This window comes from Lissotriton helveticus, chromosome 4_1 (assembly GCF_964261635.1).
Source record: "Lissotriton helveticus chromosome 4_1, aLisHel1.1, whole genome shotgun sequence".
NCBI lineage: Eukaryota > Metazoa > Chordata > Amphibia > Caudata > Salamandridae > Lissotriton > Lissotriton helveticus.
The window spans coordinates 800,896,635-800,914,718 of record NC_136063.1 but is presented as its reverse complement, the minus strand read 5'-3'; the positions used below and the strand labels follow the sequence as shown (position 1 = coordinate 800,914,718).

At 47.5% G+C, this 18,084-nt stretch overlaps 1 protein-coding gene and 1 long non-coding RNA gene across 3 annotated transcripts in view; one reads left to right on the top strand and one right to left on the bottom strand.

Moving 5' to 3' along the window:
• LOC144828875 (uncharacterized) overlaps nucleotides 1–18,084 on the bottom strand; it is a 778,691-nt gene that overhangs the window by 221,009 nt on the left and 539,598 nt on the right. The gene's annotated exons all lie outside the window — the stretch shown is intronic.
• Nucleotides 1–18,084, top strand: part of COLEC12 (collectin subfamily member 12) — a 585,337-nt gene that overhangs the window by 510,828 nt on the left and 56,425 nt on the right. Inside the window, exon 9 of the mRNA XM_078687450.1 lies at nucleotides 12,177–12,322. Within this exon, the coding sequence (XP_078543576.1) occupies nucleotides 12,177–12,322 (146 nt within the window). The remainder of the gene's footprint in view (nucleotides 1–12,176; nucleotides 12,323–18,084) is intronic.

Below are 18,084 nucleotides of genomic sequence, written 5' to 3'. Positions count from 1 at the left end.
GCCTATCTCACGCAACCTTGAAGGTCTTTCTGGCTGCGATGTCAAGGTATCGACAGGATGGGACAAATTCCCTTTATTCTGCGAGGATTATACAACAATTCTTTAAGGGCCTTTTTAGAATGTTCCCTCCAGTACGCCGTCCACCTCTGGCGTGGCCTCTAAATGTGGTCCTGGCACAACTTATGCGTCACCCATTCGAACCCATCCACAAGGCAGACTTGAAATTTCTCTCGTGGAAGGTATCATTGCTGCTGGCTTTAACGTCCTCCAGGAGAGTCAGTGATATTCAGGCATTCACTGTTCACCATCCTTTCCTGCAGTTTACAAGTGACTCTGAAATGCTCCGCACTAATCCGAAGTATATCCCCAAGGTACCTTCGGATTTTCACCTCAACAAACCGATAATTCTAAAGTCATTCTTTCCTAACCCGCAAACACCGGCGGAAAGAGCGTTGCATACGCTGGACGTCAAAAGGTGTCTTAAATTTTATCTACAGAGAACATCCGCTTTGCGCAGTTCTGACCAACTATTCATCACCTATGGTTCAATTCGTAAGGGGCAGGCAGTTTCTAAACAGACTATTGCAAGATGGATATCTTCTGCCATTGCCTTTTGCCATACACAAGCGGGACGACCGTTGCAATCAGCTCCTAGAGCGCACTCTACAAGAGCAATGTCGTCATCTACGGCTTTATTTGCTGGAGTTCCTCTTCAGCAGATCTGCAGGGCGGCTACTTGGTCCAGTCGCCATACATTTACCAGACATTATTGTCTGGAGGCAACCAGCGAAGATGATACTTCTGTGGGTCGAGCAGTGCTACGGAATCTTTTCAACTAAGGTGAGCCTGTTTCCCACCTCCTTTTACTGCTGTCAGACGCTTCCTATGTTCTATTTATTACACATGCTTGCATGATTGCACTCTGCTATGCTTAAAATGATATGTGTATTCTCAGTTTGCACTGTTGTATGCCTTATATGCTGACAAGCTTGACTACAATTGGCGTCTGCCTAGCACGGATGTACTGCCAACTACTCTGATTCAGGCATGTGAATCTATGAAAGACACCCCTAATACTGGAGAAGAACAATAGTTACTTACCTGTAATCTGTGGTTCTCCAGTATTGGTGTCTTTCATAGATTCACATGCAACCCGCCCACCTCCCCTCAGAGGCTTTTAGGCTATATTGGTTTACCTTCACTCCTTGCGAGAAAATCTGAGAGCCTGAGCCTCTGGGGAGAACCTTCTGGTAGGTGCTGGCGCCTGATTGGCTGTATTTTGGACAATACAAAATGACTAGGATAGTCATAGGTGTGGAAGTTTTTTCTACTGTAGCTTTGGCTACTTTACTTCCTGGTTTGTTTTTTATTGGTATTTACTATGTATTATAGCATATTATTGCTTTTTTATGTACCGTGGGACTCCCACTCCGACGACAGGGAATGATTCAGGCATGTGAATCTATGAAAGACACCAATACTGGAGAACCACAGATTACAGGTAAGTAACTATTGTTCTTATGGTATCCCATCCGAAGGAGCCCCTGATAATCCCCTTCCTAGCCCTTAACAAACTCTGACCCATCACACCACCCCGGACCAGGGGGAGCCTGACTATTCCTACGCCCCAAGCTCCATGACTGTTGACTCTTGCATGCCACTCTCCACTATCCCGTTGACCCTAGGGACTACCCCCTGCCCTAACGCCTCCTCCCCAAATCACAACAACTAGCCGACCCCCTACTCGTCACTCCACCATCCCCATGATCCTGGGGGTTAGCCGCTCTCCTGCCTCCCCCGGCTCGCCAAGGCCTCCCCCTCAACTCACTATGTATTCTCCCCTGAGTCCAACCACAAACCTCTCAACTGCATGCTGGTCAACTGCCGATCGGCGGCACGACATGCCACAGAAATCGCAGAGACGATCCTCAGTGAAGCCATCAACATCGCCTTTCTCACGGAAACCTGGCTTAAGGCTCACTCCTCATCTACTCTTGACATGCTCTCCCCCACGGGTTACTCTATCCTCAGGAAAGATAGACTTGACAAAATCAGTGGGGGCCTAGCCATAATATATATGGATGAACTCCCACTCTCCCTTGTTAAGAACTCCGATCTAACCACCTGCGAATACATGGTAGCCGAACTTAAAGTCCCGGGGGCTCCTGCTATTCGACTACATAACATTCACCATCCCCCAGGCGACCCTTTACCCTTTGTTGAGGAACTGTCTGACCTACTCTCCCTAGCCTCAATGTCCAACCACAAAAACATCTTCCTCTGCGACTTCAACATTCACTGGAACAATAAGACTGATCCCTCGGTTTGTATACTAAATGACCTCCTCAACGTTACAGACATGATTCAACTTGACCTCTCCCCAACACATGATAAAGTAGCCACTCACATCTCTAACAAAGATTTGGCCTCCCTCTCGCACATTGTCCCCATTGACTGGCCGGACCATCACCTCATCCTCTTCACGATCAACAGCGTCACACCTCACCCTCCCCCCAATAACTGCAAACATAAGAAATTAACCAGAATCTTTCACCTTATCCCTCCAGGCGTATTGGAGTCTAAACTAAAACCTCAAAGAAACATCTCCTCCAAATCCTGGTTCAATGATGATCTCAACAGTGAGAGACACGCGCTTAGGATGACAGAACGCGCATGGAGACTTCATCCCTCTCCCCTAAACCTTGCCCTCCTCAGAAACGCCAGAGGTAATTACTAAAAACACATCCATAATGAAAGGCCTTCTTCGTTCGCGCTCAGCTGGAACGAGCTAAGAATAGACCCAGGGAACTTTTCAACATCATCAAAAACCAAACTGCGTCTGCTCCCACAAATTGATCACCACCACCAAAAGATGTGAAGAAATTGCGAATTTTTTTCAAATAAAATTGCCAAAATTGACCTATCCTTCGCGTCAAACACCTCTCCCCTTTATGACCTCCCTCAAAAGTCACCTTTTTCTCCTCCCTCCCTCCACACCCTGTTATACCCTCGCATGAAGTCACCCCCCAGGATGACTGCCTCCCCAATCCGCAGCTCAAAAATAACGCCTCTTGGCTTCACTTCAGCCCTGTTACCGAGCTTGAAGTCTGTAACATTATCTCTAAGCTTAAAACCTCCTCGCATACCTTTGACCCGCTCCCTGCCAACCTCGTTCAAGAATTAAAACATATCATTACTCCTTTTTGGACTACCATCATCAACTCCTCCTTGGCCTCTGGTTGCGTCCCGGTTTCCCTCCAGCTTGGCCAAATCTCGCCCATCCTCAAAAATGTCACTGTGACCCTAACAACCTTAACAATCTGCGCCCTATCTCCAACCTGCCTCTTCTTTCCAAGGCCCTTGAAAAATGTGTTGCTTCCGAAAGGGCTGTAGCACAGAAACAGCGATGCTCAACATTGTGGATGATATCCATTACTCCCTAGACAAGGGTGAGGCGTCCCTTCTCATCCTTCTTGACCTCTCTGCTGCCTTCGATACTGTCTGCCACGCTACCCTACTCAACACCCTCAAAGACCGATTCGGCTTCAATGGTCCGGTCCTCGACTGGTTCACCTCCTTCTTTCAGTTCAGAACACAACAAATTAAAATTAGCAACTGCCTCTCCAAACCCATGCCTGTCTCCTTGGGTGTCCCCCAGGGGTCCATTCTCTCTCCTTCTTTACTTAACCTCTTCATGGAGCCCCTCACCCTAATTCTTAAGAATGCAGGTATCAACTACCACCTCTATGCGGATGATACCCAACTTTACTATAAAATCAAATCCCATGCTGACATTCTGCACCACAATGATACCCTGACTAAGAATCAGCGTTGGTTTCATCACAATCACCTGAAACTCAACCCTAAAAAAAAACTGAAGTCATTATCTTCGCCTCTAAAAACAACCGGCTTCCCATTCAACGCCTTGCTCTTCGGAACACCTAAAGCCCACCTTGCCCCAATCAAGTCTGTCCTGAACCTCGCGGCCAGGGTTATTTCTGATTGCAAAAGGTTCGATCACATCTCCCCCACCCTCAATGATCTCCAATGGCTTCCCTTAGAAGGCAGATCCATCTACAAGAACGCGTGCATTACGCCAAAGCCTTGCATCTTCAAACCCCAATGTATTTCTCTCAAAAATGTCACAAAGCGGGCTGCTTTAGAGTACTGAGGAGTACCAATGCTCTCATTCTGGTACCGCCCATGGTCAACAAGAAATGTACCCAGTCACGCTCTTTCTCCGGTAATGCCCCTACCATCTGGAACGCACTCCCCAAAAATCTACATTGCAACCCCTCATATTTCAGTTTCAAAAAAGATCTCAGGCGACACCTCCTCCTCAAATACTGGGGTCCTTGATCTCTTCACCTTCTAAGTTTTCACATCCTGCCCATTATGATGCTATGTTGCTCATCGCATTATACCTGTCCTACTAACCCCGTCCCTCTCTCTCACATTTTCCCCCATTCCCCTCCCTCCCTCTCTCCACCCCCCTTCCACCTGCTCTCATAGATTCCCTGCATACTTCTACATGCTATCTCCTCGTCCTTCTCCCTCCCCCGCTCTACCCTGGCCCCATACCTCCCGCCATTTACCCTGGACAATCCCCGCTTGCATAGTTTACTCATTTCCTGGTTTCGGATTTTATGCTACTTCTTATTTCCTTGTCTAGATATTTATTGCTCTTTACTTCTTGCTTGTATATTTTGCTTTTCATTTTTTGTTCGATTGTAATGTAATTATCGCACCTTGTCTCTACTGCCATCCCTGCAAAGCGCTCTGATACCCTTGGGTCTAGCCAGCGCTATATAAAACTGTTTAAATAAAAATAAAATAAATAAATACAAATAAATAAAACAATGGTTTCAGAGAAAAGGGGACACAGAATCAAAGGGCAAGCCGGTAGTAACGGCAGCAGGAACGAGAGCACAAGGAGACGCAACAGAGGTCTGTTGCAAGCCGTTGCACTCTGCACTGACAGGGCTGAAATAGCTGGAGGCTCAGGAGAGGGGCACAAGTGCAGGGAGAGCCAGCCCCAAGGAATTAGCCAGGTGCCGGGAACCACCAATAAAGGGAAGGCTGAACTGAAGCTTGCAGGAAGGAAGACCGAGAAACCAGGAGACGCAAGACAGGAAATAGGAAAACCTGGATTGGAGCAAACATAGAGACAGGTCTAGAATACAGAGATAAAGGGTTCAAAATAACCATAGGATCCAGGAACAAATCTAGCAAACAAGAAACCACTACCAGGACTGATCTAGAATGGGTCTAAAGACAGAGGGAACTACAAGGACCATGATGCATCAGGACACGGGAGTGGCAGTCTGGACTGGAATACAAAGTGTATCTGCCAAGGCAAGATGTAGAAGTGTATAGCATCACATTTAGAGACAAAGGCAGGAGTCCAGAGGGCCTTCGGGAGCTCCCGCTAGTGGCATGATTGCAGATTCCTGACAATGTGTGTGCATACGCCATGTATCAATGGCTAAGTTCTAGGAAATACACAAATTGGTCTTTTGGGATTGGTTTGCCAGGATATGCCTCGAATACTGTCATGACGGAAATAGAGCTAGCCCCAGGAATCCCTTTTTGAGCATAAAGCGTTCAGTACTCATTATGTTGCCAAAGACAAATAACTATTTTGTAATGGGCAATGTAGGTGTATGGAAGTATTTTAAAACCATTAACCTACCTAGTCTCATACCACCATTTTTACCACCCCACAAAATACACCTTGCCTATCTGGTCTACTGTACGAGGGTCGTTCAAAAACTGTGCCCTCCAAATTTAAATCTCCTCTCCTTGTAAGCCCATACAAATGTACTTCCACTAATCTTAAATTTGCTGTGTTGTATGCAGCTGCCTGATATCATGTCCTGCTCTTGGCCCCTAGTTTGTCAGAAATTATTTAAAAAAAAGGCTGTTTACTTGTGTGGTCCCATAATCTGAAACGCACTAACAGCACTTGCCAAATTACAGAAACCAGGCCTTACCACGCGGAAATAAATTGACAAACCTAACTAATAACATAGCAAAGTACAACTGAAGTAGAGTAGTGGCGATGTGCAAAGAAAACATGCTTGTAAGGAACAGGGAGTTCTCCTAATTTGGTTTCAAGTTGAGAACAAGCTTTGACAAAGCCAATAGGTCTCGCCTACGCAAGAGCTATTGGCAAACCCAATATGTTTTAGCCATTTTGTACATCAGCATTGCTGCTTTTCCACATGGCTAAAGATTAGTGGCATAAAGGAGAGTGAAGTGTTGTAGAGTGTCGTGGAGTGGAGTGAGCTGGAGTGGCATAGAGAGTCGTGGAGGGAGTAGAGTGGCGTAGAGTATAAGGGCCTAGAGTGGAGTGGAGTGGAGTAGAGTGTCAAAGTGGAGTAGAGTGTTGTGGAGAGCAATAGAGTGTTGTGGAGTGGTGTAGAGCAGAGTAGACTGGTGTAGAGTCTAGTGAAGTGGATTGTCATAAAGTGGAGTCGCATAGAGTAGTGCAGTAGAGTGGAATGGCATAGAGTGGAGTAGAGTGTTGTAGAGTCGAGTGACATAGATTGCCATAAAGTGAAGTGGCGTAGAGTGGAGTGGAGTGGACTGAAATGGTTTAGAGTGGAGTAGAGTAGTGTGTCGTAGAATAGGGTGGAGTAAAGTGGCATAAAGGGAGTTGTGTTGAGCCTCATAGGGTGGAGTAGTGTTGTAGAGTGTAGTAAGGTGTAGGAGTGGAGTAGAGCATCACTAAATGGAGTGATGTTGAGTGAAGTATCATAGAGTGGCCTAGAGTGAAGTCACGCAAAGTATAGTGGTGTAGAGTAGCTTGGTGTAGAGTGTGTTGGTTTTGAATAAAGTGGTGTAGAGTGCAGTGACATAGGGTGGCGTAGAGTGGTGTAGAGTGGAGTGGTGCAGCATAGATTGCAGTGGCGTAGAAGTTGAGTGGCACAGAGTGCAGTGGCATAAAGAGTAATGGTGTACAGTAGATTGTTTCAGAGTAGAGTGAAGTGGTGCAGGGTAGAGTGGAGTTTTGGAGGATAGAATGCTGGGGTGTAGAGTGGAGTAGTGTGTAGCACAGTGGCGTGGAGTGCAGTGTTGCAGAATAGATTAGAGTGGCAGGAGTGCATTGGCATAGAGTGCAGTAGAGTGGTGTAGAGCTGAGTGGTGCGGAGTAGAGTGCAGTGGTAGAGCAGCATAGAGTTCTGTGTCAGAGAGTGCAGTCATGAAGAGTAGTGTGTCGTAGAGAGCAGTGGCATACAGCCCTGTGGTGCAGAGTAGAATGGAGTGACTTAGGGGCATATTCACAAGCCCCTATCGCCACGAGGACGTCACTTTATTTAACGTTCCCGTGGCCATAGGGCCATGGCCCTATTCTCAAGGCTGCGTTAACCCACTTAACGTGGCTTAAAGCCATGTTAAGTGGCTTAACGCTGCCTTGAGAATAGGGCCCCTTTCATGCTAAACTTAGCGTGAAAGGGGGCGTGCAGTGGGTGTTGTGATGGGCGTACCACCGCAACACCCATTGAGTTTGACGCAACCGCCTGTTGTCAAGGGCTGCGATAATAGGTGGCAGCGTCAAACTTAAGACCTAGAAAAATCAGGTCTTAAGGTGGCTAAACGAGGAGAAAAGCTTTATTTCTCTTCGTTTTCACTTTTTCCATGTCTGTTGCATGTAGCAGCACACATGGATAAAGCAAACTGGCATTTTCGGTTTGTTAATGTACAGGAAGGGACACCTTCCTGTGCATTAACAAACCTCCCTGCCCACAGACACCCTTGCACTCTGGTGCAAGTGTGCCTGTTTTAACGTTAAATCTTGAGACTTAGCGCCGTTGATGGGGGAAACACCAGGCTGCACCACATTCTTGTGAATAGGGTGCAGCCTGGCGTTTCCGAAGTTGTGGTGAGAGGCGTTAAGCCAAGGAGGCTAGCGCCTCTCACCGCCACTTCTTTGTGAATGTCCCCCTTAGAGTGCAGTTATGTAGAGCACAATGGTGTAGAGTGGCGTGGCGTGCAATGGCATAGAGTGCAGTGACGTAGAGTATAGTGGCATACAGTGCAGTGGCATACAGTGTATTGGTTTTGAGTAAAGTGCTGTAGAGTGCATTGGCATGGAGTAGAGTGGTGAAGAGAGGAGAGGCGCAGGGTAGATTGTAGTGGAATAGAGTGGAGATGAGCCAAGTGGAATAGCGTTGCAAGAGTGCAGTGGCTTAGAGTAGATTGTTTCAGAGTGGAGTGAAGTGACAAACAATGCAGTAGCATAGAGTAGAGTGCAGTTTCGGAGAGTGCAGTAGTGCAGAGTAGATAAGAGTGGATTACCATAGAACGTAGCAACGCAGAATAGAGTGGCATAGAGTGTAGTGGCATACATTTCATTTGCATAGAGTGCAGTAGAGTGGCCTAGAGTAGAGTGGTGCAGAGTAGAGTGCAGTGGCATAACGTGCATTGGTCTAGAGTGCAGTGGCATAAAGTTCAGTGCATGGCATAGTGGCGAGTGGTGCAGAGTGGCGTAATGTAAAGTAGTGTAGTGGCGTACAGTGCATTGGCATAGTGTAGAGTAGAGTGCTGTGGCATAAAGTAGAGTGGCATAGAGTTCAGTGGCAGAGAATGCAGTCTTGAAGAGTAGTGTGTCGTAGAGTGCATTGACATAGAAAGCAGTGGCATACAGCACTGTAGTTCAGAGTAGAATAGAGTGACTTAGAGCACAATGATGTAGAGTGGTGTAGCGTGCAATGGCATAAAGTGCAGTGATGTCGAGTAGAATGTTGCAGAGGAGAGTATAGTGTCCTACAGTGCAGTGGCATACAGTGTATTGGTTTTGCGTGAAGTCGGTATAGCGGAATTAGGTAAATTGGGGTGCAGTGGAGTGGGGTTGATTGGTGTAATGTGGCGGGGGTAGCATGAGGTAGAATCGAGTGGGGTAGATTGGAGTGGAGGAATTGGGTAGTTTAGTGTGGTAGATTGGAGTGGGTGGATTGAACTGGGGTAGATAGGAGTAGGATAGATTGGGAAGGAGTGCAGTGGGATATATTGGGGTAGATTGGAATGAATTGTTGGAGTAGGGTAGTTTGGGGTGGGGTGGGTGTGGTAGGCTATATTGGTTTGGGATGGAATGCGTTAGATTGTACTTGACTGGAGTAGATTTAGGTGGTATGTGGTAGATTGGAGTGAAGTGGAGTGTGGTATATTGGATATAGTGTAATGGGGTGTGGTAGTTTGGGGTTGAGTGGAGGGGGTAGATTTGATGGGTTGAGGTGGGTAGATTGGGGTACAGTGGATTAGGGTAGTTTGGAGTGGAATGAGATAGACTGGGGAAGAGGGGAGTGTAATGGGGTAGATTGGAGTTAAGTGGGGTAGATTGTGTGGATTAGAGTAGGGTAGATTGGAATGGAGTGGGGTAGATAGAAGAGGGATGATTGGAGTGGATCCTTTTGGAGTGGGGTAGATTTGAGTGGACTGGTGTGGAGTGGGGTAGATTGGACTGGAGTGGGTGAGAGCGGGGTTTGGTAGATTGGGGAGAGGTATAGTGGAGTGGGGTATATTGCAATGGGGTTGGATGGAGTAAGGTAGATTGGGGTAGAGTGGACTAAATTGGAGTGGGGTAGATAGGCGTATATTGAAGAGGGGGACATTGGGGTAGGGCAGATTGGAGTAGGGTACAATGTGGTGGAGTCCGCAGCGTCAATTGGATTGAGGTGGAGTGGGGTAGATTGGAGTGGAGTGGGCAAGATTGGGTGGATTGGAGTGGAGTGGGCAGATTAGAGTGGAGTTGGATAGATTGGGTGAATTGGAGTGTGGTAGATTGGAGTGAAGTGGGGTAGACTGTAGTAGACTGGAGTGGGGGTAGAGTGTGGTAGATTGAAGTAGGTAGATTGTGGTGTATTGGAGTGGGGTACATTTGGTAGATTTGAGAGGGGTAGATTGTGGTGGAGTGAGGTAGATTGGAGTGGAGTAGATTGAGTGGCGAGGAGTTGAATAGAGTGCAGTGGAGTTTGGAGTGTAGTGGGGTAAATTGGACTGGGGTACATTACATTAGAGTGGAGTAGAGTGGAGTGGGGTAGATTGGAATGCAGTTGGGTAGAGTGGAGTGGGTTGGATTGGGGTAGATTGGAGTGGGGTGGATTAGGGTAGATTAGAGTGAATTGGAGTGGAGTGGGGTAGATTTGAGTGGAGGGCAGTAGATTGGGGTGGAGTGGGGAAGATTGGAATGGGGTGGGTTTGATTGGGTTAGATGGCGTTGAGTGGTGTTTATTGCGGTAGAGTGGAGTGGGGTTGATTGGATTGTAGTCGAGTGCATTGCAGTAGTTTGGAGTGAAGTAGGGTGGGGTGGCTAAGATTAGAGGCTAGATTGGAGTGGGGTTGGGTAGGTAGGGTGGCATGGAGTGGGATAGATTGGAGTTGAGTAGATGGTTAAATTGTGGCAAAGTGGAGTGGTGAGGGTTAGATTGGGGTAGATTGGAGTGGGGTGCAATGGAGTGGGGTAAGTGGTGTGGAGGGGCATAAAATGGAGTGGCCGGTTATGTCATGGAGTGAGTAGCGTAGATTGGATTTTTGTGAAGTTGAGTAACATGGCGTGCCGTACAGTGCTTTAGAGTGGAGGGGTGTAGATTGGAGTGGCATACCCCGGAGTGCCTTAGAATGGAGTAATGTGTCATAGATGGAAAGGCATAGAATGGAGTGGAGTGGCGTATTGTGGAGTATGCATGGTGTGGTAGTATACTGCCATTACAGAAAACACATTTTCAAATAAAATAACCATTACATTTGCATCAAAATACGGTTTTACTTCGCACAAATAATAATGTGTGCAAATGGCATCTCTTAGTGTAATGATGTATTTTGATTGTATTCAAATATTTGTTTACAGCACATTTCAGAATTACAAAAAAAATGTGCTTCATTTGTACTAATTCTGACAATAACAAGATTTAAGCCCTCCCCCGCGGGTCTAATTACCCCGCTGTGCTAATTACCCGGCGGTGCGGGGGGAGGGGGGCCGCGCATGGCGCCGCGGCGCTTGTGACGAGCTCAGCTCGTCATGCTGCACAGCGGAGCTGTGCTCATGATAAGCTGAGCTCGTCACAACTCCGCCCACTCAATGGAACGCCCCGCACTGTAGGGGAATTATCCACGCGTGGGCGTTCCGCGGCGGTTATGACAAGCTCAGCTCGTCTTAAGCACAGCTCCACTGTGCCTCATGATGAGCTGAGCTTGTCTTGAGCGCCGAAGGTGTTAAAGGGTGTTTATTTACAGAAAGCGGAAGAACACAGTAAACAAAATTTGGGCAATAGGAGGGAGGAAATCAAGCTGGACAGCCTAGAGCAAATAAAAGCCAGCAAATAGGAAGCCAGACGATGAGAGTTACAAACCACAAAACCAATAGTTTGCAAGAGGCAGAATGCATTTCTAGGTCAGCTTTCTGACTGTCTTTAGCAAACCAGACAGCTGCGCTTTCTGGTCCGCTTCAAACTAATAAAGCCAGCCAATAGAAAGCAAGAGAATGTGAGTTACAAACCACAAAGCCTATGGTAAGCAATGTAAGGATTGCAATCCCAGGGAAGCTTTCCGAATGTTCCCAAGATGTCGTTAGAAAACCATAGAGCTGCACTGGATGGTAGGCTTCGGTCTAAAAAGCAGAGATGTGGCTACTTGCATAATTGGTTAAGTTGCATTTCATCTTTCTTCTCAGTTTGACATTATTTTCTACCTTAAGATAAACTTCACAAGAGCCCTTTTTATCCAGCCTTTCCTGCTGTCTACTGTAAACCAAATCCCATAATGCAAAGCATCCCCTGGATGGTGGCCAGTTGCTTAACAATATGGCTCATCTTCAGTCAGAGACCACAAGCTTCTGTCGACTCGTGAACACTGGGCTCCTATTTCCTAAGATGAGGCTAAAATCAGATATACCAAATAAAAACAAAGCTAAAACGTAATTGATGGATAGTAATTTGCATGAATTAGTGCTCTTAATAACGGTCAGATTTCTGGCGGGATGGCCTGAATTCCCAACAGCACATCTGTTGTTAGTAACAGAAGAGAATTGCATATTGGAAAAGAGCTCTGTTCCGTTTCTTGTTTTCGTTTCTGGTGACGTGCTTGTTTTTCCCATTTTTTCTCCGGGTGTCATCTATGGAAAGCACTGGTGTTGTGTGCCAGGTTTTCAAATAAAGGCTTAATTTTGTTTCCTGAAGGAACTGGAAGACTGGACAGCCCGACAACTGGGGGGACGGACACACCCCGGGGGAGGACTGCGCAGGACTCCTCCCCGGTGGTGTATGGAACGATTTCCCCTGCGATGACGTCTATGGATTCATTTGTGAAAAGCCCATGGACCAAGGTAAGAAAGGAACATGTTTCGAAACCTCCTTATGACGATGTAGAATACTTCTCACAGGCAGGATGTTTTATAGGTCTCGTTGCATACAGGTCAAGCTGTCTGGCAAGACTTTATGTCACCACTGCTCACACCAGACACCACAGAGCAACACACACCCCTACAATCAACCGTTAAAAAGAAGAACCCTTGGGAAATTGCTCTTCCGCCATTGGTTTGTTTGGTTGCGGTCCCTTCATGCAATGGCTCGATAGGCTGCCCATCACATTTTGGACCCGCCCAGAGCATATCGCGGATGTTCACATGAAAAAGTAGTCCTTAGCACAGCCTGTAAATACACACATACTGAGTGGTATTACTTGTGGCACTAGATTCATGACTGCTGCATGTCCCACCAGCACCCATCCCCACATGACGAATGCAGCCAGAACTGTGTTCAGCACAAGAGCAGCATATGGGATACTTTTCTGCACTGTACGCCATCTTGACTGTACAGTGTCACATTGAGATCATGTGAGTGCTTACCGCACACAGTCTATTTATCTCGGTCTCCTGCAGCTAAAGGCCACGGGGCAGGAGCTCTATTCAGCGCCCAGCATTCACACACCCCTAATAAATAGCTCCCCTTTCTCATTCAGCCCTGACAGAGGACCAGCAAGCCTTACCTAAGGAGAAAGGTGCCGCATTGGAACTGAATAGCTGTAGCTTGTCAGGTGTAGAACCAGCACTTCTTCATCCAGGGCGAGGAGGCAATGCCTGGGCACCGGAAGAAGCCATTCACAGAGCAGACCCCGGGCCTTGTAGGGATCTCTCTCCTTCACCTCATAGGCCAATCACTCCGGACCAGAAATGATCCTGTGGAAATGGCGCCATACCACCACATGCATCACAGAATAGGACTCTCACATTACTCAAGGCACTCTCCCAACTCACACACCGGCTATCACACTCAACCATAAGCACTTTTCACCTCACAGACCAGCAGCTGGTACTATTGACAGCACTCTCACGTTTGTCGCAGAGGAGCAGTCTCATAAAACTGAAATCACTCACACACTAGTTGTCACACTCTTCCACCCCCTGACCAAGAAGCAGGCTTGCACTACAGACATCACTCTCATAGCCTCATAGAGTAGCAGTCTCACACTACCTAAGCACTCACACACATCACAGACAGCACGCTCATACCTGTCACAGACTAACACTAACACACTGCCAACATCACCTTTACAACCATCACAGAGTAGCAAGCAGTCACACACTACTCAATGCACACTCAAAACCCTCACAGATTTTCACTTTTCAGTTTTCCCCCAATTTTAGATTTGGTGTTTTAAAATGTATTGGCTGTGTCTTACAGAATTGTATTGCAGTATTCTGCTTCCTGTGAGGGACTTTGGTTTCATTTTTAGGTCTCGGCTGGCCGCGCGAAGCGCGTCTCCGCCGAGAACCTTTTGTCGGCATGTGTGCTTCCCAGGAGACAATCCTGGCCGCGCACATCGCCTTGGAGGCGATTTGAAACTGGCACGCGCCGACTGGCACGCACCGCGCTCGGCCTGGCTGTCTCCTGGGAAGCGCAAACATACCTAGGCACACCTCCCCCTGCACGCATACGGCCACACACACACGAGCGCACATACACGCACGCAGACACACTCGCCCCCCTCCCCCGCCGTCGCACACAGAGACACACACACAGGAGCGCACATACACGCACACATACAGAGACACCCCCGCCGTCGCACACATACACACACACGCGCGCACACACACGAGCGCCCCCCAAGGCCCACTTACCGCCAATCCGGTGTTCTGTCGCCTCCGCGGGGCTCTCCCTCAGGCATGGGAGCCCCGCGTCACGCACTGCTCTTCGGACCAGGAACTCCGTGGGCGAGGGCTTCGCGCACAAGACGGAAGTCCCGCCCCCACGCTAGGTTTCGTTTTGGAATGCGCGCGCAGATATTGCAGTCATCTCGCCTGATCCCCAACAGAAACCGACAGCTATCCCCCCTGGTCAGGCTGCCCTCGTTTACAAAGTAACCTCCACAGGCATGCGGCACTATGGGACGGGGTGGTTGGGAGAAAGTGGGCGTCCCTGCAACTGTCCGAGACATAGGGAAGAAGGAAGGCCTTTATTTGACAGTTTTTAACTCTCTGGACAATTGTGTGAGTGGACCTTAGAGTGACACTGTTAAACAAGCATTTGCAAGGCAATCGGTCTCGTCTTTGGGACCTTATAAGTATATATCAATGCAGCACATTCTCGCATATTAAAAGGTATCTTATAGGAGTTGGCACATGAACGGTGTCCTCATAACATATATACCAGGGTGGAAATACATCTTTCATTGTAATACCGATGGGGTGGGTGCAGAGAAGTGAGTGCAGAGAAGTGAGTGCAGAAGTGAGTGCAGAGTAGTGAGTAGTGAGTGCAGAGTGAGTGTGCAGAGTAGTGAGTAGTGAGTGCCGAGTAGTGAGTGCCGAGTAGTGAGTAGTGAGTGCCGAGTAGTGAGTAGTGAGTGCAGAGTAGTGAGTGCAGAGTAGTGAGTGCAGAGTAGTGAGTAGTGAGTGCAGAGTAGTGAGTGAGGAGTAGTGAGTGCAGAGTAGTGAGTAGTGAGTGCAGAGTAGTGAGCAGTGAGTGCAGAGTAGTGAGTAGAGTGCAGAGTAGTGAGTAGTGAGTGCAGAGTAGTGAGTGCAGAGTATTGAGTGCAGAGTAGTGAGTAGTGAGTGCAGAGTAGTGAGTGCAGAGTAGTGAGTGCAGAGTAGTGAGTGCAGAGTAGTGAGTGCAGAGTAGTGAGTGCAGAGTAGTGAGTGCAGAGTAGTGAGTGCAGAGTAGTGAGTAGTGAGTGCAGAGTAGTGAGTGCAGAGTAGTGAGTGCAGAGTAGTGAGTAGTGAGTGCAGAGTAGTGAGTGCAGAGTAGTGAGTAGTGAGTGCAGAGTAGTGAGTAGTGAGTGCAGAGTAGTGAGTGCAAAGTAGTGAGTGCAGAGTAGTGAGTGCAGAGTAGTGAGTGCAGAGTAGTGAGTGCAGAGTAGTGAGTGCAGAGTAGTGAGTAGTGAGTGCAGAGTAGTGAGTGCAGAGTAGTGAGTAGTGAGTGCAGAGTAGTGAGTAGTGAGTGCAGAGTAGTGAGTAGTGAGTGCAGAGTAGTGAGTAGTGAGTGCAGAGTAGTGAGTAGTGAGTGCAGAGTAGTGAGTAGTGAGTGCAGAGTAGTGAGTAGTGAGTGCAGAGTAGTGAGTGCAGAGTAGTGAGTGCAGAGTAGTGAGTAGTGAGTGCAGAGTAGTGAGTAGTGAGTGCAGAGTAGTGAGTGCAAAGTAGTGAGTAGTGAGTGCAGAGTAGTGAGTGCAGAGTAGTGAGTGCAAAGTAGTGAGTAGTGAGTGCAGAGTAGTGAGTGCAAAGTAGTGAGTAGTGAGTGCAGAGTAGTGAGTAGTGAGTGCAGAGTAGTGAGTGCAAAGTAGTGAGTAGTGAGTGCAGAGTAGTGAGTGCAGAGTAGTGAGTGCAGAGTAGTGAGTAGTGAGTGCAAAGTAGTGAGTGCAAAGTAGTGAGTAGTGAGTGCAGAGTAGTGAGTGCAGAGTAGTGAGTAGTGAGTGCAGAGTAGTGAGTAGTGAATGCAGAGTAATGAGTAGTGAATGCAGAGTAGTGAGTGCAGAGTAGTGAGTGCAGAGTAGTGAGTGCAGAGTAGTGAGTGCAGAGTAGTGAGTGCAGAGTAGTGAGTGCAGAGTAGTGAGTGCAGAGTAGTGAGTGCAGAGTAGTGAGTGCAGAGTAGTGAGTGCAGAGTAGTGAGTGCAGAGTAGTGAGTGCAGAGTAGTGAGTGCAGAGTAGTGAGTGCAGAGTAGTGAGTGCAGAGTAGTGAGTGCAGAGTAGTGAGTGCAGAGTAGTGAGTGCAGAGTAGTGAGTGCAGAGTAGTGAGTGCAGAGTAGTGAGTGCAGAGTAGTGAGTGCAGAGTAGTGAGTGCAGAGTAGTGAGTGCAGAGTAGTGAGTGCAGATTAGTGAGTAGTGAGTGCAGATTAGTGAGTAGTGAGTGCTGAGTAGTGAGTGCTGAGTGCAGAGTAGTGAGTGCTGAGTGCAGAGTAGTGAGTGCAGAGTAGTGAGTGCAGAGTAGTGAGTGCAGAGTAGTGAGTGCAGAGTAGTGAGCTGCCTCAAGTGAAGTACTCTGGTACCCAAGGATGACTAGCAAACAATATTATTCACAACGTTGCTTACTATTCAGCAACATTTGACAGTTTGCAAATCATCTTTATACAACAATTCAGAGTTTGATAACAAATTAATGTAACACATTGTAATATACAATGCCAATAGCTCAAACTTTAATGCTGCGAGACCTATTGCATTGTAAATGCTTGTCTTCTTCTTCCTATTCAGTACTTTCTTAACCGGGTAGCCCTCCTTGCTCACTTTTGTCTATTCCCTTATTTTTTCACTTCTTCACCCGGTTTCCCCTGTCTCTTCCATTTTTCTTTTCTCTTCCTTCTCTTTTATCAACGGTTTTCTATTTCTATTTTCCTGAATATATAATATACTTCCTTCCTCTCCTCCCTGATTTTCAATTTTTTATGGGTTGAATATTTCGAATGTTTTTTGTCTTTTTTTTTTTTGAAGTAGCACTTTCTAAGCGTTAAATCAATGTGTTTTTAAACCATTTTAATTGATTTTGACGATATTTCAAGCATTGTACAATTTGTTACATCAACTATCGACATTTACTTACGCTCTCTAGTAAATACAGGCTTGACCGTGTGGCTGGAGCCGATGGCTCAGTAACAATATTTTAAAAAACAGGAAGCAAACTACAGATCCCTGCATGACATATGGATAATAAAACAGCGGTATTACATGGTAGGTGCTGGCTATGGGTTTATAGTACAGCAACAAAGAACATAAGCAATCCAGGTGGTACATTTCCCATTGGCTAGCCCCATCCACTCCTCATTATGAATAAAGACAGCCAGGTGGAATAGGAGGGGGGTGAGGGGGACCCCCGCTCCACCTAGGATGATGGAGCACGGGTCATTCGATGCCCAACAATGTAAGTTGAGGGGTGGGGGTAGCTACTTCTCAAGTGGTCAAAGTGTATTGGTAGACCTATAAATCTTGCAGCAGTGCGTCTCAAGGCCTGTTTCTAACTGTTGTATGCCACTTGCACTTGTGTCAAGGCGTTAGCCCCTGTGGGGAGTCGAGCTTGCGGGAGCAGTGATTTGCCCATGATTTATTTTGCCTTAGTCACGGGCATGGGGCACATTTCCTCTGTCTGCCGCCCTGCTAGCCAACAGACCAGCCATTGTAACTGTGCTTCCAAAGAATAATTTTCTGAATTTGGCGCCCACATACCCTCCTTGTCCGATGGCAGCTGCAATTTATGCAGTGATACTCTTCTACTGCCTTTGTTCCAGAGGAAGCTGCCAAGAGCTGCATCCATCCCCCCACTCCATCCATCCATCCATCCATCCCACTCCATCCATCCATCCATCCCACTCCATCCATCCATCTCCATCCATCCATCTCCATCCATCCCACTCCATCCATCCATCCCACTCTATCCATCCATCCATCCCACTCCATCCATCCATCCATCCCACTCCATCCATCCATCCCCCCATTCCATCCATCCCCCCACTCCATCCATCCACCCCACTCCATCCATCCACCCATCCATCCCACTCCATCCATACATCATCCCACTCCATCCATACATCATCCCACTCCATCCATCCCACTCCATCCATCCATCCCCCCACTCCATCCATCCATCCATCCATCCGTCCATCTCA